General features: G+C 40.0%; 1 protein-coding gene across 1 annotated transcript in view; it reads right to left on the bottom strand.

The window, feature by feature from the left end:
- Positions 1 to 15,578: 15,578 nt before the first annotated feature.
- FIG4 (FIG4 phosphoinositide 5-phosphatase) overlaps positions 15,579 to 26,059 on the bottom strand; it is a 60,713-nt gene continuing 50,232 nt past the window's right edge. Inside the window, exons 22-23 of the mRNA XM_027747852.2 lie at positions 25,856 to 25,945; positions 15,579 to 17,039 (exon numbers count right to left, since the gene is read on the bottom strand). Of these exons, the coding sequence (XP_027603653.1) occupies positions 16,862 to 17,039; positions 25,856 to 25,945 (268 nt within the window). The 3' untranslated portion in view covers positions 15,579 to 16,861. The remainder of the gene's footprint in view (positions 17,040 to 25,855; positions 25,946 to 26,059) is intronic.

Raw genomic sequence — 26,059 nt, 5'->3', positions numbered from 1 at the left:
TTCAGGGAACCCAACCCGTACCAAATGCAGCTGCTGAGTGGCCTGAACATTCCTTCTAATGGCCAAATAGTTAAATTCCCTTCTTATATTTGAATAGCATTCAAAGAAGGCTATGAAGAAAAAGATATGCTTACTGGCCTGGTCGTCAGGACCATAGTCTGGATCTTTGGAATTTAGATGGATTTTGGACTTCTTTGTAGTCATCTTCAAGTTACTTTCTGTCAGTTCATACCACAGCTCTTTACCTACCCTACTATAAATGATCTATGATCGTTTACACTGATTTTTGTCATGGCCACAGTCTGCTAAATATACATGAAAGAACAGCTTACTCCACTGAAATCAGTATAATTACTAGGGCGTAAAGATGGTCAGAGGAGAATAAAGGTGATAGAAGTACCTCTTCAAAGTGTTCCCACTGCCTGTTGGCTGGTTTGGTTTCTCTCCCCTCCCTTTCATTTTTTAAAATCGTTCTGACTGAAGGACATAGCTGAGTTCTTTCTCTCCCAGCACCATGCTGTGCAGAGAGGAGAGGGCTCCCCCCAGGGGGCTGCCAAGTTGTCTGGCCTTCCATCAGCAAAGCACTTAAGGATATGCTTGTTTGTAGGTATTTAAGCAGTACCATTGACAGAAAAACCCATAGTACAGAGCCCTCAGGATCCAAATCAAGGCTAAATGACACATGTTGAGATCTTGAAATGCTTTTTTTTTTTTCCTTCCCAGCAATGATGCAAGAATCACCCGAATGAACAAACAGAACTGTCCTATTGAAAGGCTGCTCATCTGGCTCCTCTCCTAGGAGTGCTAGGGCAAAGAATATGTCTTATCTAGTTTGGGTTACAATTATAAAAACACATTATAAAACATATTACAACACAGTGCAGTATAGCGTATTGTAGTATAGTATAAATTTAGTATCTAACATGTATATTGTATTATATTATTTAATAAATGTATTATATGTATTATATTATATATATATATATATATAAAAGGTGGACTCTGTCCTCCTCATATCAGACAGTAACATATGTTGAAGGGATAGCATGAAAACAACAGCAACTCTGAGTTTCTTGCTGTCCTGCCATAAAAGATTTCAGCCCAAACAGTGAAGTTCGGCAAAGGCGTAGCAACCGAACTCAGGATTCTGGAAATGGTCAGGGAAGCATAATGGATTCACTGTCACTCAGGCTGCTGCTGAGAAGACAGCTGGAAACAAAACCATAGTTGGAGATGCACATGCCTCTGAGTGTTTCATAAATGTGCACAATTCCTGAGATACATTTCAGAGGAAAATGCATAGGGGCTATGACAGGTTGCATGCTCTGCTAATTATAATACCTGTGTGCACCATGTACCCTGGATGATGGATAATGTGTCACAGATTCTGCAGGATAAACACTCTAAAATAAACACATTTTCAGTTCAAAATAAGTGAAAGGTAAGCCAAACCACTCAAAATTCAAACCAAAAGCAGGTCGGTGCTTTTTTATTGTGTAATCTTAAAAATAAATGTAATTTCTGTCATTAACTCATGATGATTCATCTTTAATCCAGACTATTTCTTCCAGGGTTCTACTGACATTTTCCACTGTGGTGGGTTGACCCTGCCTGGATGCCAGATGCCCACCAGAGCCACTTTGTAATTCCTCTTCTCAGCTGGACAGGGAAGAGAGAATATGACAAAAGGCTCATGGGTTGAGATCAGGACAGGGAGAGATCACTCACCAGTTACCATTGAGGGCAAAACAGACTCTGTTTGTGGGAAATTAACAATTTATTACCGATCAAATCAGAGTAGGATATTGAGAAATAAAAAATCAAATCTCAAACACCTTCCTCCTCCTCCCCCTGCTTCTTCTGGACTCAATTACTTTTCCATTTCTTTACCTTCTCCCCCACAGCAGCACAGGGGGATGGGAAAGGGGGTTGCAGTCAGTTCATCTCAGGTTATTTCTGCCTTTGCTTCTTCTTCATGGGGAGATCTCCTTATGCTGTTCCCATGCTCCAGTGGGGGGTCCCTCCCACAGAAGACAATTCTCTATGAACTTCTCCAATGCGAGTCTTTCCCACAGTTCTTCATGAACTGCTCCAGCATGGATCCCTTCCATGGGGTGCAGTCCTTCAGGAAGAGGCTCCAGTGTGGGTCCTCCCAGGGTCACAAGTCCTGCCAGCAAACCTGCTCTAGTGTGGGCTCCTCTCTCCATGGCTCCATAGGTCCTGTCAGGAACCCGCTCCAGCGTAAGTTTCCCACAGGGTCACAGCCTCCTTTGGGCATATACCTGCTCCAGTATAGGGTCCTTCATGGGCTGCAGGCGGATCTCTGCTCCACTGTGGACCTCCAAGGGCTGCAGGGGCACAGCTGCCTCACCATGGCCTTCACCATAGGCTGCAGGTGAATCTCTGCTCTGGTACCTGGAGTATCTAATCTCTCTCCTTCTTCCCTGACCTTGGTGCCTGCACGGCTGTTTCTCTCACATATTCTCACTCCTCTCTCTAGCTGCAATTGCTATTGCACAGGTTTCTACCCCTTCTCAAATCTGTTATCCCAGAGGCTCTACCACCATCTCTGATGGGCTCGGTCTTGGCCAGCAGCGGATCCTTCTTGGAGCTGGCTGGTGTTGGCTCTGCTGAACATAGGGAAAACTTCTGGCAACTTCTCACAGAAGCCACCCCTGTAGTCCTCTGCTACCAAAACCTGGCCACGCAAACTCAGTGTATCCACAATGGCCTTTGTCTTCTTGTGTTTAAATCAACAGTGCCTGTATTCCCTGACATGGTTTGTTAAACTATTGACCAGACTCTACCTTCCGTGTGCTTTCAAAACCAGTAGAGGTCAATTTATCTAAGATCAGACTCAGTAGTAATGTAACTAACTCCAGATCAGAAAAATATATACCTTGTTTCTTGAAGTTAATGGTCTTCTTCTCAGATCAATGTATGGTTTATTGAACTCTCTACTCTGAGAGTAAGTTACGTTCCTTATTGCTTGAGCTGAAAGTTATTTATTTCATGGTTGATAAGACTGTACCGTGTCTCATTCAACTTGAAAAATACGGTTGTTCTGTAGATTTATGGTTAATAGTTGGATAGGAAGAAACTAGAAATTTCTCTTGCAAATCATCCTGGAGTCTTCATCCAGTCTAAATGTACTTCAGCATTGTTCACCTAAATCTAAACCACCTAACTGAGCCAGAGACCACACTATTGGTCTTCCCTCCCTGTGTCCTCTTACAAGTCCAGGTATATCACTGCACCCCAATGCCTGCCTTCCCCATGAGCACACCCCAGGTGGGTGACACAAGGGGCCAGCATCACTTGACAGTGATATAGAGAATAGCAGGGAGATGTTAGGACAACAGAGTGTAAATACGTGGGTGAAAGCAAGTGAGTTGTTAACACCAGGCAGATGAGAGGAAGACATGGTGTAAAAAAAGATGGGGAGAACAATTATACCACATTCCCACCAGAATCTGAAATAAACACAGGATTCTCCAGACTTGGCACCCCTGTGCAAGAGGATATGAGGGAAACATCTATTTCATGCTGTCCTTGTGGTTAGTTGGTGCAGAAGGTCCCAACTTGCAGCACTGTTGGTTACTCTGTAGTATGAAGCAGTGAAGACCAGGGCCATGGATCCACTGACTCAGTGCTGGCCATGGACCACCTAAACAACGTGTCAAAATTACACTGTTTGAGAGCCAACAAAATTGTTGATTGTCAGTTGAGGGAGAACATGAGGCTTCCTTTCACTTGCTTCAAAAGGCAGTGCCTGCAGAAACAATGGGACTCTGGGCAATTGCTTTCACTTCCTTCTGGTTCCCATATGGTCTTTCTTCCCTGCCTACATATCCACATAGAAATGGCAGGTTTGGCATCTAGCCACTGTGCTCTGCCCACAGGTGAGCACAGCAAAGGAAATAATTTTGAGATGGCATGGTAGGAAGAGAGGAAGGTGGGAAACAAAGTGCGCAGAAAACAATGACTAAAGAGCTGTGAGTCTGGCCTCGGAAGAGGCCACTTTTTTAAAAAATACCTCTCTGAGGGAAATTGCTTTTGTTGGCTCTATTTTCCAGTAAACTAAGTAAATGAAAGATAGGATTTGCAATGTATACTTTCAGGTATTCTTGCCTAATATAGGCTGAAAAGTCAATACTTTTAAAGACAACAAAAGATGTCTATAGTCCAGGAAATCTTCAGGGTGTCACTGGAATGATGTCCCTGGTTAAACTGTAATCTTACTGCTGCTAAATGTGTGTTGCTGGACAATGTGAGGAGAATACTGAGCATGTACAGTACGGCATAATTCTACCCAGGTACCACAGGGCTTAGAAAGTTTTTATGCTCTCTTTTAGGCCTGATGTTATTGCCACTGAACTAAAAGCAGTATTCCCACAAAGCTCCATGTGAGAAAGACTTGGCCCTAGACATCAATGTCCTTAAAAATACATTGTTATTGATGAAGCAGAGACAAAGCAATGTGTACACTTTCCTTCTGCCATCCTGTTTCCAGTGTTGAAACTCCACCATAGCCTTTGTAGCTGAAGCAACAAGCACCTCTCTTCATGTTGATGTAATTTTAAATGAAGGATATTCTGCCCAGACTGAAGTGAGAGCAACAGCTTTTAGGCATGTTAAAGCAAGTAGAAAAATCTTCAAAACTCCCTTGAGGTTATTGGAAGACTATCTGAGAGGGAGCCCATGGAGCATGGCATGCCAGCATGAGCAAACTACAAAGCAGATGAGGGAAAAGGGAGTGAGGGAGTGAGGAAAGGAGCATGAGCGTTAGGAAGCTTAAAAGCCATGCTGGCAAAAAGCAGACTGTCAGCAAACAGGATGTTTACAATCTTGAAGTTCGGATTCAAAGAGCAAGTGCCTGGCCGAGTCTGCACTATGGCTCCTTGCAGCAGGTTAAGGCTGAGAATACAAAAGCCCCAGGACCAGTGCTCAGATGAGAACTGGAGACTTCCTGCTTGTGCTCCTGGTCATGCAGTTGTTGAATTACAAACAGGACAATGTGCAAAAGGACTCTAATGTATGCTGAATGCAAATGTATGCTCTAAAATCACAGCATTTAATAGAAAAGCATTGGCAAACCTTTTGTTGTTTTGTTTGTGTTTTTTTCTTTTGTCAATAACAAGAAAGGAACTGAGAAATAGAGAAATATTCATTACATCCAAATATCAAAGTTTGTTAATATCTTTATAGGGGTGTTTGTGATTGCTCCATATCTCAAAGATGAAAAGCATCTCATGCTCATGAAGAATATAAGCATATCCTTCTCAAAATCATTGCACTTATATTGAGGATAAACATTTCTCAGGGGATTTAGAGACTGAGCTAATAATCAGCTTCAGTTAAGCAGTGCCTTTCAAAAAATTCATACTGTACCAAACACTGTAGCACTGAAAATGTTTTAATAGTTGTGCTGGTTTAAGAGTTAACCAGCAGGGGAAATGAACTCAACTCAAAGGAGAGATTATAAGTCAGAATAACAATTTATTAAAATAATACAGTAAGTACAATTATACAAACAAACAATTGGTTTTAACCCACAAAACCCAAATGTATAACCCAGCACCCTGGGGCATGAACAAAGTGGTGTTTCTTGGGCCCCCCCTTGAGTCCAAAGTAGAGGGAGAGGGGAAAAACCTGCTGGTGGGAGAGCTGTTGCAGTCTGGTCAAAAGTGGTGATTGCAGTCCAGTGGAGGGTGGTGGTCTCAGGCTGGTTGAGAGCGGTGAGCTGCAGTCTGGTTGAGAGCAATGAGCTGCAGTCTTTCTCTGGATCCCACGAGTGGTAGAAAGGTTCTGAAACTCCAGGTTTATATATTCTCCAGTTCAGGCAGGAATGGTCAATCCTTCCCTCAGAGCAGGGAATTCCATAAAAGGGTATGAGGATGCTCAGAGCGGGGAATTCCATAAAAGGGTATGAGGACAGGAACATCCCCCCCATAGGCAGGCCCCCCCTTCCCCCCCGACAACAGTTTCTGTGAAATGGCATGGAGGGCCATAGAATATACAGTTTTGGGCTATACCCATCCAGTGATGAATCGGTCCCAGCTGTTCTAACTAGGACATAGTATTTATATTTTGTACCGGAAAACTTACCCTCTAAAAGTTCAGCTTCAGGGAGTGTAGTGGGAAAAGCAATGCTCTTTCAAAATGCTACCCATCTCCTGCTGTGAGTGAGCGTAAGCCGGTCCAAGCCAGCATATCTCCATTGCCTCTGCCTGTGCACTGACATACAGCTGTGCAGATATGCTCAGCCTGAAATACATCCATAGCATTGAGAATACAGGTGGGATCTGGGAACATTTTCCATCTTCTGTGTGAGTGGATTAGCGGGCTGCCTGCACGTGCATAGGAGTGAAGAGCTGTCAGAGATTTCAAGTGGCAGTAGGAGGGAGCTGAGACAGTTGCAAGACAAGTGTTTGATGAAGTTCAGTGGGAAAAGAGACACTTTGTGTTTATGTCTCTTCAGGCTTTTTCTGAATAGCCTTTCCTCTTATAAGGAAGTGATGCAGTGGCCCTAGAAGGGCATTTTGGGACTGCACCCTCAGCACTTGGACCTTTCTGCAATTTCAGGCAGTGACAGACTGTTGAGAGCATGGAAAGGATGTTAACTGCCTTTGTGAACTGCAGCCTCTAGTTCTACAGGCATAGCTAATAGACAAATCACTGAAAAAGAAAAAAAATTAAACAGAAGGAAAATATTGTGGGATATAATCAGAGACATCTATTTCCAAGTCAGCCCAAATCTGCAGTACAGAAACAATAATGCCTAGAGGAAGAATTAGCAAGAAACACTTGACTAAATTTTTCAGCTTCACATATGCAACTACAGAGCTGGAAGGTGAAGGGCAATTTTGTGATTGCTCGGAGCAGGAATTGTGGCCCTATGCTCAGACCCATGATACGCAAGATGTGCAGAAAGATGGATAAGATGGATAAAGTGGCAAAGATATGCAGAATGAAAGCAGGCAACGAAGATGTGTGTAAGTTAGAACTTATAAGAGAAGAAATTTAAAGGGTCTCTATCTGGGCAACAACAAAAGCAATGCAGTATTTGTGCTACCACTGTATATTCTGCATTTAATAAATGGGAGTATAATAATTCACCACCATTTAAAAAACAGGAGCATGGAGGAGATGAGTGGTGATGATTAAAACAGACCAGCAGATTTCATGATCTGTGGGGCACATACATTGAGCAACCAAAAGCGGAATGCACAAAGGTAGGTGAGGGTCAGGTAAGTATTTATATGGCAGACAAGTGAAGATTCCTAATTGTGACCAATTACTTCTGATCAAAAAAGCAGGTAACTCATCTTCAGGCTGTGGACCCTTTCCTGTGCTTTGGGCAGAGTGAAGCTCTTCCATTTGGTTTTTGCTCAGCAGGCTGCAGTGCGAACTAACACTCTCCAAAACCATCCTCTGAAGGAAAAGCATTTATTGAATGGGAAGTGGATAGGTCCGTGGATACTCTAATGGTATAAATGTTACTGGAAAAGCCATTCCTTAACACAATGTTCATTAGAGATCCAAGACAAAGCAGCAGATGGAGAACATGATGATAGCAGGCAGAGGAGAAGCAGAGCTAAGCTTTGTGAGTCCCAGGGGAGTCAGGGAGAGCTAGTCCCTGCATGAGGCTCCTGACATGGCTAAAGAGGTGACCATGACTCATTAGCAATGGAGACACAGACACATGCTGTTTTGGTTAAAGTTACTGATGATTGACAAGCTCTTCTGAGCCTCAGCAGCCCATTCTCTGCCCTGGCTGGTGACAGATCATAAGTCCCATCTACTCATGACAACATGGGGTAGCTTTGAAGTGGCATATGCCCTTATTTTAGAGAAGCATTGTGTCAGAGGTGTACCTAGCTGTGTCTGGAGTAGTTGAGACAGAGGTTAAAGCCCTAAAATCCTTTTGCAAGGGACCCATTGTTGACTGTAACATTAGAACTCTGTTCACGTATCTCAGAGATTTGCCAGGTTTTATAAAGACTGGCAAGGGACTCATCTAATTTTAGTTTTTTAAATGCAGTATTTTGGCTAAGCCAGTTGTGTATGTTCCTCCAAGGTGGCACAATGGGAAGAAATAAGCATCTGCATAATTCTTCCTACCCTAAGAGAGGTGATCTGACTCGCCTGTGGAAGCCTTCCTCTCTGTTTACAGCCTACCTGGCTTTGATGCCACTGCCATCAGGTAAGATGGAATTCAATCAGGTGGTGCTACAAACTCCAGAAAGCTGCTCTATAGGTTTTGTGCCGCACTGAGCAAGACATGTCTGCTAGGTCAAAATTTGGTCACTTATGTAGTGTGTCCACTACAGAACCCCCTGTCCCACAGCACAACTTAAGCGGAGAGCAGAACAGACAAGCCTAAAGCCTCAGTGGAAGCCCCGTGCTGCTTGGTTACAACAGCATGTCCTGAGGCCATTGCACAGGACCAGCTGGAAACGCTTGTTAATGAGAATCCTGGTACATCAAGAATGACAAATGTGACCTTTGGAAATTCAAATTAGGCTTGGCACATGTATCTTCCAAATGACTGCTGTGACTCCCGTCAGGGATCATGTGGATATGGGGTATGTCTCAACTGCAGGCTTGCTGCTTGTTTTACATGTGCTGTGACCCAGCCTCCTCCCCGCCGTAGCAGCACAAGCCCTGTGCTCCACGTGTCTCTGTGCATGCTGGACCCATGCTCACACACTCAGCTGGGGCTCTGCGACACGGTGTGCTCCGGCTTTGTTACGTCCACCTGCCCACCTGCCTGACAACGTGAGAGCAAAGGATGTGCATGTGCCCAGGCTCATGCACAGGTTTTCTGCACTTCCTAGCAACCAAATTACAGCCCTCCCACCAATCTCCTCTTCCCTCTACTTCAGGTTGCTTATTCAAATACACCTTACTGAGGTCCAACCCTCTATTTTCACCCAGACAGCTCTAGCTCTTCCCTTATTTGCCCTTTTCCTTTCACCTTCCCTCACTGAGATGCGTGTTAACTCTTGCTCACCCCTGGTAGTAAGTCCGCTGTAAAGGACTGTGATTTCTGTGGAGAGAAGGGAGACCAAAAGGAAAAATACCTAAAAATCTCCCTTAGGACATACTGCTTAAATGTTATGACAGTTTTTGATAAAAAGGATTCTCTACCAGAGGACAGGTCTAACTCTTCCTTAAAATCCTGCCTCTGCTAGGAAAGGTTTTACTGAGTTGTTCCTCTCTTGCTAAGGAGTTCACGAGCCTACAAAATACCCTTGTAAGCTGTGGAGGACAAAACCAAAAACTCTTGAAATAGAATGCAGAGCCTTAAATCCAGCATCAGGTTTCATAGTTTGGACTTGTAAGCATCTGAGTCAATTATCCAATAGTTTGATCAGGGAAAAACATAGGAAGAGGGTGGCACAGAGCATTTAATTTTATTACGGGAGAAGTTATTATGGGATTTCTGGGCTGTGAAGAATGTCTGCGTGCAATGAGATGGGTTTAAGTTTGATTGAGAGTTGAAAGCTTACCATTTTCCTTAGTTTCTCCTCTTGTTTTCTCTTTCATCCTTACACGATCCACATTGTATTTCCAGGGAAGTATGTGGAAAATCAAAAAAGTTAAACTGTCTCATTGATGGCAACTCTGAATACATCAGTAATAAAACAAATGAGACAATGTATTAGAAATACAGGCTAAATAAAAAATGTGCATATACTGCTGTCTTAGCAGCATATGTCTTTGTCATACTATTAGAATAACACTGAGTTAGGTTTTTATCACAGTTCAATTACTCTGTTGGGCCACATGAACAAGAAATCCCAGGAAAAGCGGAAAGGGTCTCGGTAGAATTTCAGATATCATCCATTTGTAGGCTGGTGACAAAAAGAAGCAGGTCTGCTGTTAGTAACCTTCACCTCCCTGTCCGCCATCCTGACTGTGCCCATCTAAGCTTTCTTCCACTCTAGGCTGCTGATACTTGAGTTTTTTCAGTTGGTATTGGTGTTGGTGTTGATTTTTTTAGTTATGCAGGGAAAAATGTAAAATGGGCAAATCTTCACTAAATGCTTCAACAATTGCTCTGTCAGTAACCGGTAACTTATTGGGATAGTTGGCATTCAATAGTATTACATGATGAGACCTGGCAGGGTGGGTTGGTATTACATACCCATAGTGCAACCATAGCTGGAGAGGGAGCTTTCACAAGGGCATGTAATATTAGGACAAGGAGACTGGCCTTAAGTGAAGGAGGGTAGAAGAGAAGAAGGTTTGGATATTCTTCCTAGATATTAGGAAGAAATTCTTTACTGTGAGGCACTGGCACAGGTTGCCCAGAAAAGTTGTGGATGCCCCATCCCTGGTAGTGTTCAAGACCAGGCTGGATGGGGCTCTCAGTAACCTGGTCTAGTGGAAGGATCCCTATCCATGTCAGGGCGTGGAACTAGATGATCTTTAATGCCCCTTCCAACCCAAACCATTCCATGATTCTAAGAATCTAGGAACTTTGTTCTCTCGGTTAACTATTGCTGAGGCAGAAATTCCCCAAATTAAATATACAATTATTGGCTCATATATACTTATTTTTAATCTATTGGTAACAGGTAAACAAAACACCCAAAGGAAAATTGGGATTGCATGTTTAGCAAAAAGCATAATTTTACTTTTATATCAGCAGTTTCCACTAATCATAGGAAAAACTACAGTATTCTCCATGCCACAAGTCTCCACTAGTGGAGTAACACCACTTGCATGTGCCAGTGTCTGAGCCTGCAGGGTGTGAGTTAGACAGCTTTCAGGCAGTAGATAGAGCCATGGGCTGTGCTCAGTTTGGCCTCCCTTGCTTGCGTGTTTGAGGAGAGTTCATGAAAGGCCATTTGCTCCTGCAGAAGGCGAGGAGGTGCCATTGGTCCCCTCTTGGCAGGGCAGGGCAAAACCATCATTCTGAACCAAAGAGGTCAACAGTGAGGGATCCTGCAGCAAAACATGCAAGCAAAGGACTATCTGCAGTGAGTTCAATTGCATCCTGTCTTTCTGGGTAGATCGAGAACAGCAGAGGACAGGTAAACCTTCAGCATGTAGCACAATGCCTTCCTCAGTGCAGCAATGCAACCACCTTGTTTGTAACAACAAAGGGCCTCAAATTGCACTGGGGAGGTTTAGATTGGATATTAGAGAAAATTTCTCCATGGAAAGGGTTGTCAAGAATTGGAACAGGTTGCCCAGGGAAGTAGTGGAATCCCCATCCCTGGAGGCATTGAAAAGACATGTAGATGTGGCACTTAGGGACACAGTTAGATGGTGGACTTGGCAGTGTTGGGTTAATGGCTTGACTTGATCTTGAAGTTCTTTTCCAAACTAAATGATTCTATGAATCTATAACCAAAGGCAGAAAGGCTCCTAAGCAGGTTGCTGGACAGATAGGTCAGCACAGGCTGGAAGGGGCAGAAGTATGAAAATACCTCACCTATCATCCTGGCAGGGCTAAACTGCTTATGAAGGCTACAAAAAAACCCCACCACCCAACTTTTAATGAATCTGTACCATAGAACAACTCCAACAGCAATACAACACCAAGGAAATCCCTTGCCAAGTGTAGTAGCAATGTCAAACACAGATGGTAAACATGCCTACAGACACACAAGGGCCAGGATACTCACTATAGCACAGCCCTGCAAGTAAGGTGTGCATAATAATTTAGGAATGCTGTTTACACCAGTAAAGTTTACAGTAAGTATTTACTGGGCTAATTGCCCAGGTTTGTCAACAATCATAAGAAACATCCTCCTCCATGTAACCAGCACAGCCAGAAGGGCTATTGTGTTTCATGTGTGTATGTGACTGGTGTCCTGCCATGTCCACTGGCCAGACTGGGAGTTGTCTTTGGGATGACAGGGCCCTGCTGGAGCAGAACCTTCACTTAAGCTTAACCCCACAGCACAGTTATTGTTGGTTTTCGCATGGATAACAGCCATAGGAAGCGGCAGTGCAAGCCCCAGCCCTCTGCATGTCTGAGACAGCTGCTTACGTCAAGGAATAGGCACAGGAGGGAACAGAGTCATCAAAATGGAATGGTTAAAAACCTGAAGGGACCTAAGCCAGGTTAATCACTGTAAAATCTCACACTGAACCACACCAGGGAGCCTTGATATGTGCCAACACTGGCTTATTCAAACAGGCTGGATCCACTTTATTGGGAGCATGAGCAAAAAAACCACCTCCCTCCACCTTGGATAGTTCCACGCAGTAGGATGCAGAGTGCTGCTGCAGCAGGGCTAGAGACAGCCATGAGGGGACCACTTTAAATGCTCTCTTCAATAACTAGAGCAGCGCTTGATTTTCTCTAGAGGAAAAGACTGGAAGTGATGCCTACAACTTGTTCAAGCACCAACATCCTGTACCCAAGCACAGCACTTCTCAAGAATACCAAGACTCACAGAACCCAAGAGAGACACACGTCTGTTGCCACCACAGGAGGCAGGAAATCAGGCAGGGCAGATGATGGCACAGCCTGTATTTAAAAAGGAGAGATATAGATTGCTGAGAAAGCATTAGAGTTTTTCAATAGAAGTATAAAATTTACAGAGTTTTGCTTCAAGAAGTGGTAACTCCAAAAGGAGGAGATGGGTATCATGGGAAAACTACAGCTTGTGGCACAGTTCTGTGAGAGGAACAGGATTCTGAAAAACAGATGGTGAAAAAAATCAAACAAGCTACCAAAAAATCAGATGAAAAAGAAAGGAAATAGACAAAAGATAACTCCTACCAAAAAAAAAAAAAAATACTTGAGCTGTAGGGAATACAAAACAACAGTGGTCTCTCAAGGTGTAGGTGTTTTGAGAGGATTTGGATGTTGTAAGCATTCACATGATCTTTTACATGTAGCCTGCTAAAAATGGGAATACAACCACAAACGCATAGGTTGTGGCTATCACAATGGCTAAAAACCACACTGGGCTTCAGTGCTGGTAGTACAACTACATCTGAATGGGAAAATGCAAATGGAACATCAGAGATGGCTCATTAAATGCTACTGCCTGTCCTACCTTTATTACACTAGCTCTCTATTCTTCAAAGATTAATATATTTACAAAACGGAATTTAAATGTTCTAGTCAACCCTTGGGTCAGATGCAGCAAAGATCATGTACTTCTGGAGGAGCAATACATAGTAATACTAAACATTGTTTTTCCTGCCTTTTCTCAGCACTCTCTTACTTCGTTCCAGTGGACAGATTAGCAGCTGCAATGGTTTTCTTTGTAGCACGTAGATTTAAGAACTCCAGAAGGGAAGTGCTGATTATCGATATTTGCAAGGATTGTAATTTCAATGTATGATTTTTTAATTAATATTTTGTAACTTATTGCACTAGTTCCACATTACTTTTAAATCATCACCAAGAGTGACAGTTTTAATTAGATTTTTAAATATATACAAAACAGAGGGAGGCATTTGGGAGCCAAGCACACGGTATTTTTTCCAATCAGGCTCCAGGCAATCACCTGGATTGAAACTATGCCAGCAAATGGAACACTACTGTGTACCTACCTTAGTTTTATCCTCAGTGAACTGGACTTGTTCATGTAATTATTCAGTGACCACTGATAGGGTGAAACCCCTGTGGAGAATGAAATTATCTCCTGAGTGAAGCTGATATTTCCTCTGACTGTAAAATGTGACTGTTTGACAGTTTGACTCCAAGTGCTTTGGAGTTTATACAAGTGAAGGCTGGCTTGAGTCTGTGAATGCCAACAGAACCTTCCTGGGATCCTGTGCAAAAATCTCAAAAAGTCAGAAACAAAATAAAGAGCTGTCCCAAGTGTCACCCCAGAACTACACACAGCTCTTTTGCTTTCTTCCCCTGGTAGCTAGCAGCTGTGTGAATGTTAGAAGGGTCCTATTTCAGGGCCACAGCTGAGACCCTCTGGAAAATGAGAGGAAGACAACAAAAGGTCAGCAGGCTTTGCAAGTGGAGACAAAACTCATAAGGAAGGAAAACTACCAATGAAAGTGTTGGAAAATAATCGCTACTGATGGCACAGGGTCACAGCACAAAGCTTAAGCTGTTGGACTGCCATTAAAAACCATTGGCAGAGAAATGACACAGTCAGTCCTAATCCGATATTTGTGCTTCCTGATTCCAAAAGACATTAATCCAAAGCCATTATTCTCCAGGTGTACATTTTGTAATTGTATGTCAATGCAACCTTCAAACACACTGAAACAAACTAACTATATTTTGAAGGAAAATCAACACATTTCTCAAATATTTTATTTGTCCACACAGTTTAAGGCTAAAGGCGATCAATAGAACTTAAGAGTGAAAAAGAGCACCATGTTACTCTTCAGAGCCAACACAGCCCACTCTTTTTGTGTTTATCCTTATTTTACACACTTTTTCCTCAGCTTCTGAAACTTCTGAACTTCTAACACTCTTGAGAACTGAACCTTATTATCACAAGAACGGGATAAAGTAGGTAGATGCAGAGACAGCATCTCTGGAGTCCTTCATCCAAATGAACTTGTTAGATGAGTGATTGAGTGTATTTTCTTTTTAAAATAATCATTTACATGCATTAAGCAGCAGATTGACTCAGACCAATGAGTTTAGTCAGGGTTAAGCTGTGAGTCTAAGTTTCTGCACTGCCTTTTTTTTTTTTAACAAACCTACTAAAAGTTGACATTGGTACCATGAAGTGTTCTTAACAGCTGCTACGAGTACAATGACAGTAGATCATACTGAATATTCAGTCATCACCTGAATATTAATACCCAAGCATCTTACCATAGAAAGTAAAGCACAAGGCTTAAATGCCTATAAGCAGCTACGAGAAACAAGTGGTAGTCGTACATACTAAAAAATTCCAGGGGATGCCACAACAGGACTGTCACAGCACACATTTAGTGAGACACTGAAAAGCTTGGCATTATATTACAGATAATGGACTGAGATGTCATTCATCTCTCAGAACTGTAAAACAAGCTCCTTTAATCCTCTTCTCCTGAGGAGTGCTTGAATTGCTGAGGGCTGAACATATTTTCCCTTAGAGCTGCAAAATTATTCCAATTCCTATATTTGGCAACAACATCATTGGTTGTTGAAAAACAGACTATCATCTTTTGCGTTATCTGTGGTTAAGTGGTGTGCTTTCAAGGATAACTTCTATGAACTACCAGTAGCTATGAACAATGACAGTAAGGACTGTGAGAGTCATGAAAACATTCGTTGCAGTATTTTAAGAGTAGTAAGAAAAGTGTGCATTTGTCTCATTGAGACACGGACTCCAGCTCTACATTTTTTCAAAGCAAGCATTTATTCCTTCAAATTATTTTCATACTGGACAAAAGAATTCAGTACAGGGTTTTTTTCAGAGAAAAAAACCATTGACAGGTGCAATCAAGTATTATCTAAAGTGACAATTCATTCTTATATCTCAAAAATACAACAATTTGTCTCAAAATAATATTAATCAATTAACAAAAGAGAATGTACACTAAAATGCTTTGGTAGCTCAAGGTACCATGTTCTCTCACTGACTGCATACAAGTCATTCCCTGAAACACACAAACTTCTATTACAAGAAACCTTTTTTCCCTTTATCCACTGCATCTTTTCGTACATTGAATTACTGACAGAGTTGCAACTTACTGCATAAAATATTCAAACATATTCAGATCATATTTGCAGCATGCAGCCAAGAATCTACAACAGCTGCCTGAAAAACAATTTACTATGACCACAAACATGTTTGCTACATCTGCTACATGCAGTTGGCTACATCCCTAAAACAGTTATTTCGCTACTCCAGAAAATTCTGAAATATGGTCTGTACAAGTTTCTGGAATAACATGGTTTGTCAAGGATGCTGCTGATACTGTCAGTATTCTTCAAGGCAAGGGGCTAGAAAGTGTTGGGAATTTTAGCTTGCAATTGCAAATAGTAGGTTCCCCCCTCTCTTTTTTTTTAGTTTGAGAAATGTACAAGCCCAAATGAGTCTATTTCCTGGGAGGCTGCAGGCTTGAACCTGAAGGCATCTCACAGAAGCACAAATACAGGGATGGAAAGAGTATGCTGCAAAAATGATCATTTTTGTCATACAGAAAAATGACAGGATGGTTTTGCATCCTCTGAGAGTCCAAACCCAGTAAAGTGGAGAGCATTCCTTCATTTGGAGATGCAGTCAGTATATGGTTCACCTCAGACTCCTACCAGAAGCCTATGATAATTAGTCACAAACCATCTTCACCCTGCATATGGCACAGATTCTGTAGCTACTAGAACCAGAGAGAGTTTATTTTTGACCCGTAATAGGGTCACAAAGTTGATTAGTCTTGATGCAAATTTTGGTTTTGACATCAGCCAAATATTTTTCACTTTTGCTTAAGACGGTAGCAAACTAGAAGCAGTCATTCCACCACTCACTACTAAAAATCTCAAGAAATATCAGAAAATACTCTGCTGTAAAAAAGATTGTTTATTGTCATGGAACAAAGAGGAAGGAAATTATTCTCTTCTGATTCTTGTGTACAAATCACTTCTGTTGTATTAGCAAACATAACAACGTAAGAAATTAATATGAAAAACTAAAGATGTAATATTCTCTTTGTCATAAATCGCTACATACTCTTCAGTGACTGTAAGTGCTCTGATTATTCACTTAATCTCTTAAGATGCACTTTCTCTTTCAACTAATGGCAGATATTAAATCACTTTTTTCCCTAAAGCACAATGCAATAAATGGATAACAGTAAAGAATAATAAATAGAAAAGTTAGATAATAAATTCATTACTGCAAAAGAACAAAATTTTATTTTCTTTCTAAAATTATTTTTATGACCTATCAGTACAGTAGACTTGGCGGGAGAATCCAGCTTAGATTTACATGTATCTGTTTCGAATGTACTCTCTGTACATGAGGAAGTCGTCTTTTCCCAGGGGTTGCATGTTTCCTCTTCCAGCCTGAATGTGTGCATGAAAAATCTCTATTGATTTCCTATCAGCTCTTGGAGGCTGGACTTCATAAATATTGTCTTGAGAAAAGGAGGAGATTGGTATTCTGGAAAAAGACAAATATGCAGAATATTTAGACCTTTAGGTAAAAATTTTCCACGAAGAGAGAAGAGTATTTCTTTGCCTTGAAATATACATGAAAGAGTCAATGAAAGGGCAACTTCCCACTAGATAATTCATTTACCTAGAATTTTTTTATCACTATTGCAGACCTGATAACACCCAGTTTCCCAAGTAGGGTAATTAGGTAAGTTGTCATTAATCGCATTACGGAATACTTTCTCACTTCCCTCCACCCTGCCCTCATTTCTTCATCCTTCCTCAGATCTCCCATGGTCAGTAAGTACCCCAGCTGAAACAGATCTGTGCCATGCATTATGGCAGATAATAGAAAGATTTTATTGAGCTATCCACTTAGTAGCAATTACAACAAGCAAGTGATTATGCTCTGAACCAAAACGGAGAAAGGATTTATCAGGTAAGAAATTTCCATATAATTATTAGGGTAATAATATTGCTGACAATTTATTATCAGCAACAGTACTCAGATACTTTGAGAAAATATTTTTAAAATCATCTTCACACAATAAATGCCATATTTGAATGCTAATATTTAAACCTCTCATGAGAAACACACAAAGTTTGAAAGTTCACAAGAACTTGAGTTTGTCAGATCTTTTCTAAGCACTGTTGTCAGACTCACTCATGAGGTAGAAGCTGGTTTTTCAACTGTTAGCTCTTGAAAACTGCATAGCCAGCAGGTCAAGGAGAGTAGTTGTTTCTCTCTATTCAGGGCTCAAGAGGCCATATCGAGAGTACTGGGCCCACTTCGAGGCTCTCCAACACAGACAACAAAATATTTGGATGAGTCCAGCAGAGGTCACCAAGATGACTGGAGAGCTGGAGCACATGGCATATGAAGAGATACTGGAAGTACTGGGGTTGTTCAGCCAGGAGAAAAGAAGCTAAAGGGGACTTATTGCCATCTGTAGATACCCAGTGGGAAGGCGTCTGTGTGGTGCCAGACTCTTTTTGGAGTGTGTGATGAAAAGACAAATTCCAAAAAGGAAATGCAAACTGCATCATGGGTTGTTCTGATCAGATAAAAGGGAACTTTTTTCTACCATGAAGGTTGTCAATCACTGTTGTTGCTCAGAAAGGCTGTGGAACTTCTCTCCCTAAGGATATTCAACAGTCAAATGTATGTAGGCCCGAGCAACCTCATCTAATTTAGTCCCCCTCTGAGCAGGGGGGAAAGATGACCTCTAGAATGCTTTCCTGTTTCTAATATTCTACGGCTCTAAGCCAAACTCTTCAGCAGCAATGTGTTCTCCACAATGAACTCCACAACCAACTGAAAGGTAGTAACAGAACTATTTATACTCCATACATAATAAATGAATAAACACTAGAAGTACCTGTACAGTAAGTAACTTTATTTTAAAGCAGTTCAGGTATTGTGAAAGCTGCATTCATAAGTACAGTCTGTACATTTCCAGCAATATTTTAGTAATTTATTTATAAAATACTCCCAAAGTTGAACAGTACAGATGTTTTACCTGTGTGAAAGCATATCAGTTTGGATTACATGACAAAACATTCAATGATATTCAACTGATACGTTTCAACATATCATTCAACTGAATGATTCAACATTCAACTGATATGTTGCTATCTGAAGGTAACCTGTACATTAACTTTTCCTTCTGTCAATACTATTTGCTTTAAAGGAAATCAAAGTTTGAAACTAACTCCAAGAAAAAAAAAAACTGACAGAACTATGATTATCTACAACAGCAGATGCAATGCATGTAGAAAACACTAAACAGGAGAAATTATGGACTTCTCAATTTACAAAGAAAAATTACATACAGGTTTTAAAGAGTTCTCTAAATCATCATTTTCATACATTTTTAGTTCACATTTCAGCTGGAGAAGCTAGTTTCTGCATAGCTAAATCTACTTTCTAGATAGCTATTAAAATACTTCTACTTTATAAATTATATAAACAAAGCTGCCCTGGTATTCAGTAAAACACAAAGATTTCAATTCTGGAAATTGTGAACTCACTTTCCGACAACCACAGACACTGAACATTTTCCTACATTCGATCATTCCTCATAGGTGGACCCAAAATTTCATTGGGCCCAGTAGTTGTCTCATGGAGTAACTAGCAGAAAGGTTTGAGGACAGTCTGTTAAGACAGAACAGGTACTAACCAATCCCTTCTCTAGTATATCTTCCTGGATTTCAGCAACCAACAGAATCCTGTGGGAATAAGTTCCATGCCTTAATTGTGTCTGATGTGACACTCATTTCATTGTCATCACAGACTTGGGTTACTTATAATTCCTACCCCGGGAGAAACGGTGATCAGTCATTCTCTGCTTGCCTCCTCTACATCACTATCAGACAACCAAGTGTATTTATCTCTACTCATACACCAGTTATTTTCTGACCAACCTTGTAACCTTGCCATTAATGTAGAGCTCCAAGCTCTACCAAAACTGTGTTTAATACCCGAGATTTTTAAGCTGGCTTTTCATTTGTCATCTATTATTTTGGCTACTGAAGAGAAATTTTCTAAGTACTCTACATAAGAGCATATTGGAGTAGTAGACAGTGCCAGTGGCTGAAAAAAAGTCAGAATGCTATTGTTAAATATTATATTAGTGTATGCACATATTTTTGGGCTCAAAACTTCTCAGGTAAAGAGTGCAGTGGCAACTTACTGTCAAATCTCACTATTTCCAAAAGTAAACGTTGACCAGCCCAATTGCAACATTGATTCAGATATTAGCATCATTGTCATATTCCACAGAAGCCACAGTCATGACTCTCTATCTGGGTGCTCTTCAAGAGACATGAAGTTATTTTTGTGTGTAGAATCTTTTAAAGGGAAGAAACGAGGAAGACCTGTAACACTTCAGCAATGGCAAAGCCCTTCTAGAAATGAAATGCCATAATAATGCCAACTTCTAGTTGCATTATGAGCACAAACTAATATTTTACACTGTTTATAAATCAGGAACTCCATTAAAACTGTCAAAAAATCTTGTTCCCTTTTTTTCCTCCAGCCTTTTATTTTATTAAAATATGTTGTATTTTGAATGTTTCATCAGGATAGTTCATTAGTCTAAAAAAATGACTGCAGTGTGCCATGTAGTACAGTATGCCTAGTATTCCACTACAACTGGAATATGGCATATCAAAATGGTTTCCAGATTAAAATAATACTCTTTAATTTCATATTTCAGCTTTGCATAGCTATAAATTAATTTGATTATATTTTGACTGCAATGATAGAATTACTTACACAAGAATACTATTGAACTTGAGACAATAAAATCACTACTCACCCATAGAGTTTGGTTGCATACTTAAAACTCAAATTTTTTTTCTCAACAATGTGCTAGTTTCTTCTCATTATCATTTCTTCTAGTTTACTTAAGGTAGGTGTTTTCAGAACTGGTAAAAAACAGTAGTCTATCTAACTTTATATATAGATGCTTTAAAAGTAGATTGCTTTTCAAAGCATCCATAGTTTTTGCAGGTACTTATTTAAGTAGTGTAAAGCATCCAAGCTGAGACTGTAGCAACGGTATCTGACACTAGCACACTGTACTAACTTACCAGTGTCACTATCTAACACCAAAAGATGCCACTTACTCAAATGTAGCTGGTCTGCCTAGTCCACTAGAAGGTGGACAATTAAATAAAAGAACAAAACAGAGCCATAACACTAATTTGATGCCTTCTCTATTTATTGATTGGTTTCTAAAGACATGACATATCTGAAGCACTAATGAATCAAAAGTCCTTTCCTTAGGCATGATGGAAGCATTTAGTAACTAAATCTCAATTTTCCACCTACTTGCTTCAACATGATAAAAATATATCCAAAGAACCGCATGCTCATGCATGACAATTTTGATTAATAACCCTGTATTAAGTTGTAACTATTTGCAGAGTGCTTGTATTATCCAGTCATTTAATTAAAAGTCATTTCTCTAACACTATTCATGTAAAAATCTATTCTACTTAATAAGTTCAATATCTTACAATAGTCATGAAGGAGAGCACATTATTTATGACTTGGCTATTAGATTTCCCTAGAGACCTATAGCTTTATGGCCTCCCAGTGAAAATTACACAGATAGGAATATAAATGCTATGTCACGAAGGACAGCATCCTCGACATGCAACTTTCAATTATTTTCATCCCACTTGTAAGCATGCTTGCTTCACAGTGTTATGTTTTCACCAAGAGTACCCACTGACTCTAAAGTAGAAGATGACACAGTTAAAATCTTCAATTACATTGATGATGATCCATACTCTGAAGAAAAAGTGCATGGTGATGTGCATAGCTCTCAGAAAAATAGAGGTCGCCAGAAAGCCACCATTTGTTTCAACACTGATTAGTTCTCCTCAAGTCTCTAAAGTATATCTAAAGAAGGAAACAAAATGCACTCTTTTGCCTTGTTTGAATCTTAAGCAAATATCCATGAAGATGAACAGAGGGCTGGAGCACCTCTCCTACGAAGACAGGCTTAGAGAGTTGGGGTTCTTCAGCCTGGAGAAGGTTCTGAGGAGACCTTACAACAGCCTTCCAGTAACTAAAGGGTGTTGCAAGAAAGCTGGAGAGGGACTTTTTACAAGGGCATATAGTGAGACGACAAGGGGTAATGGCTTTAAACTGAAAGAAGGTGGGTTTAGATTAGACATTAGGAAGAAATTCTTTACTGTGAGCGCAGTGAGGAACTGAAACAGGTTGCCCAGAGAAAATGCAGATGCCCTGTCTTGGGAAGTGTTCAAGGCCAGGTTGGACAGGGCTTTGAGCAACCTAGTCCAGTGGAAGATGACCCTGCCCATGGCAGGGGGTCTTGGAACTAGATGGCCTTCAAGGTCCCTTCCAACCCAAAGCATTCTAGGATGCTATGATATTTGACTTACAAAACTCTGGCAAATCCAGAGGGGCGGCTTTTTTGGTTTGTTTGTTTTTGGTTTTATTTTTTTTATTATTATTTTTTTACCATAAATGGTATCCCTTTAAATTGCTTGCTGTGCTCCTGAAAGAGCCTTCAACAGAATTGTCCTTCCTTAGACACCAACACCTCCATACAACAGAGTTTCAGTCACATTCTTTGTGAATGGAGAGGGCTGAAAAACAGAAAACTTCTACGCCCAATAATACTGCAACTTGTATCTTGCAGAACCAAGCAGGAGCAAAAACTGGACTACATCCAGGTCCCACAACAATTAACTGAAATTCTAAAGGTATGTACAATTTCAAGGGTTAGAGAAAAGACAGAGTCTCCTTATACAGGTATGCAGTTAAATAAGCATTTTACAATCCAAATTAGAAGCAGTTTCTCTACAGAGCAGACAGAAGGAATATGAGAAAAGGAAAGAACATCTGATACAGAAAGATGATAGCCAAGGAAAGATAAATCTTTTAAGTAAGAATGATTTACACTGACCACAAGCTAATTCAAAATTTAAAGATCGAACACACAAGGGAACCTAAAGATAGGACAGGAAAAACAAGTATCAAAAGAACTCATAAGTAAAAGGAAAACAAAAAAAAGAAAGAGGAATATTGTGTTACTTTAAGGAAAATCTTAGACTTACTTTTTCAAATAGATTAATTGAGGAAGACAGTTATCTCATACTGATGAATAGAAATTTATCACATCACAGAGAAGACAGAGCGACAGGCTAAAGAAGGGTGAGAGAATTTTCACTAGAATGTCTAAAAGCAGATGGGATAAGGTGGCATACCTTTCAGTACTTTCTGGTTTTTTGCTAGAGACTGTCAATACTACAAAATCCCAAATTCAAGAAAACCATAATATCCTATGTAGGAACAACTAAATTTCTTCCATATTTCAAAGGAAGTTGTTATGGTCATATTTTTAGAGGATATGATTCCAATGCTGCTGACATTAGGATCCAAATGAGACTTCAAAGGCAAAAGAAAGAACACCAGCCCACTAAGCTGGTGATTATAGAATCACAGAATCCGCTGAATTGGAAGGGACCCATCAGGATCACTGAGTCCAACTCCTGGCCCTGCGCAGGACACCCCAAGAGTTACACCATGTGCCTGAGAACATTGTCCAAACACTTCTTGGACTCTGACGCTTTATTTTAACTTTTATATTTTATAGTGGTATTATAGACTAAAATACCCCAGTAGAGCATTTAACTTGTACAGGCTACACTTAGTTCAGGCACTGAAGACAGCTTGGACTCTGACATATGCACCACCTACTCTTCCATTATAAGGACATTCAGACGTGTCCACACTCTTCTTTAGTGCTGCAGTGAGTCCAAACACTCAATTCCCTCTTCAGCAGGTAATAAAATTTCTTGTACTCTCAGACAAATGCATGAAGTACATTTGAAAAGGTTCTGACAGTATGTTTTTACAACAGTATTATTTATATAATGAATACTAGGGAATTAGAAACAGGTGCATTGTGTCAGCCCACAGTAATTATACTATAGTACTCAAAGTATCTCTTCACACAGTACAATAGATTGTGCTAACAGTCGTCCAGCTCTGCTTAGTTCTATTTAGCTCTAAGTAAAATTCTACCCTTTTTTCCTTCATAGAATTTCTAAGAACAAAAAGAAGGATTTCAATATCCTTCCACATTCTCCACTCAACTTCAGTATTATTTCACTGCATCACTGCAGTCCCTTTTTATTTCTAATCTCTACTTACAGTTTCTAAATTTAGACCAGAACTTTCTCTTCAGCCTTTCTACAATGCATATCTGAGCTCATAGATATCACTGAAGTGACACTATAAAAATAAGAAGTATTTCTTTTTGTATTGGTTTAACGTGTTTGATAAAAATGGCCAAGTGTTTTAAGGTTGTGAGGTGTGGGGTTATTCAAAAAGATTTTTCTTGTGAAGTGTGGAAATGTCAGCAACTAATCTAAGTCTAAATTATATCTCACGTCTGATGAGAAACCAAAGTTTTGGACTGAGTACTTCATTTTACTATGAAAAGAACGGGGGTTTAATTGCATTTGCATCTAGAAGGAACTACTGGAAAAATAAATTTGCCATATTTTTTTCAATTTAAAATGCACTTAGCATCAAATTAATACAAGTTACCATAATTTTTCAATTTCTTCAAGAGCTCCTTGCAAAACAAGTGCAGAATGTGTCTCAGCTGCTGTTACTGAAAACCCTCCCTCTCTCCCTAATCTTAGTTCATTCTATTTTATCTCTAAAAAGTTAGCATTCTCCAAGGAAATTTCTGATTCAGAGGAGCAATTCCACCTCTGTAAGAGAAAGCTTCCTTGTTTCAGAATTTAACAACATGCCTTTAAAGAATGCCTACATTTATGACTTTTATTGAAAGAATAATCTGTTACCATCCAAACAGTATTTAAACATCTTTAAAAAGTTACAGAACAAAACCCAAAGGAAATTTTCAAGTTGTATAAAAATACACTTTTAGAAAAAAGAAATTACCAGCTATAAGATACCCTATTTCCTCTCAGATCCGCACAGAGGAGTATATTTGGTAGAACTGGCAGAGAAAGATGATCTACATGACTACAAGAGGAGGAGTGACAGAAAGCACAGATTTGTGTGCTCTAGGACTTTTACACTTTTACTATTCAGAAACACAGGGAAAATACACTTGGGAAAAGAAAAAACATCTGTCTACCAAAAGCCTCCAGAGTTCTGTGTATAGATTCTATTTAATGTGTTTATTTTGCAGCAGCAAAGCATGGAGGGAAAATTTACCCTACTTTTGAAGGGTTAAGAAGGGAATTATTACCTCTTACACTGTCTAACATGCCAGGAGATTTTGCAATTACAAAAAAAGAAATTGCCATAATAAAAAAATATTCTTATAAAATATTTTCTTAATAAGCATTTCCCTTTAAAACATTCAGGCTTGCTCCCTCTTATGAAAAACAGTTTTACACTTTGCCCATCTAATTTACTACTTTAATACCCATGAGATATATTTTATTATAAAACTACAGGCTCATTTACCTACAAATGTGGTATCATCACTTTAAATGCAGATAACACTAAATCACTGATATTAGACAATATTGTCCCATACACAGCATTACATCTGTTTCATGTTATTCTACTCTCTCAGCCCAACTGAGACACTCACAGTCTCTATCCTCGCTTGGACAAATGCTGTGTCCAAGCTTCCCTCACTTCAATGGACTGGAGTTCTATGAAGTGGCCATGCTGTTGGATAAAAGATCAGGTACCCCAGAGACAAAAAATAAAGAAAAATCTGCCTTGCCTTGGTGAAACTTTAAGCTGCCTACAGTACAGGAAGATGTCAACTGGGAAGTTAGGACTTGATCATCTAAACTCTAAGACTTGCTTCAATAATAGTATAACATTTGGATAATATCATGACCCTTTTTTTCTACTAATACTAAGAAGATTCAAATGCAACTTTGAATTTTTTTTTAATGATGAATATGCAACCAGTCTTTCAAACTGTCTCTTTCAAAAGTAATCACAGTAAGAAGAAATTGCCTTTTAAACTCAGTAGCTTCAGTGCTTTGTGTTAACTCAGCATTGTTAAGGTTTTTGAACACAAAATCCCTTATACTACAAAAACTAAAAAACAAACAAAAAGCAACACCCCCCAAAAGAACACAAACAAAAAACAATCCCCCAAAACCCCAAACCAAACCAACCAAAAACCCAGTTCTTCATGCTACGCATTAAATCTCTTTACGCAGTAAAAAAATGGAAGTGTGACTCAAACAATTTAGCATCAAATTTACCTGACGTTTTTTCAGGCCTAGTTACAAAAGCAAAATCAGGCTAAAGGGATAAAGAAGAATAACACTTACAAATTTATAACTCTATCCAAGTGGTGTTTTGAGGAAAATGGCTGGCTGCCCTTGTCTTGCTTATGCTGACTCTGTCCCAGCTGAACAAACCTGTAAAAAGCAGTAGATAGAAAAATAAATCAAAGAAATAAAAGAACTATCACAAAAAAATTCATCAAATGAAAGAAACTGACACTAAAAAATGAGGTTTTGAGTTGTGCTATA

The sequence above is a fragment of the Pipra filicauda genome, unplaced genomic scaffold (assembly GCF_003945595.2).
Source record: "Pipra filicauda isolate LSUMZ 115617 unplaced genomic scaffold, ASM394559v2 scaffold176_size3548034_pilon, whole genome shotgun sequence".
Classification (NCBI taxonomy): Eukaryota; Metazoa; Chordata; class Aves; order Passeriformes; family Pipridae; genus Pipra; species Pipra filicauda.
Note: the sequence above shows the minus strand (reverse complement) of the source record. Positions and strands in the feature narration are given on the sequence as shown.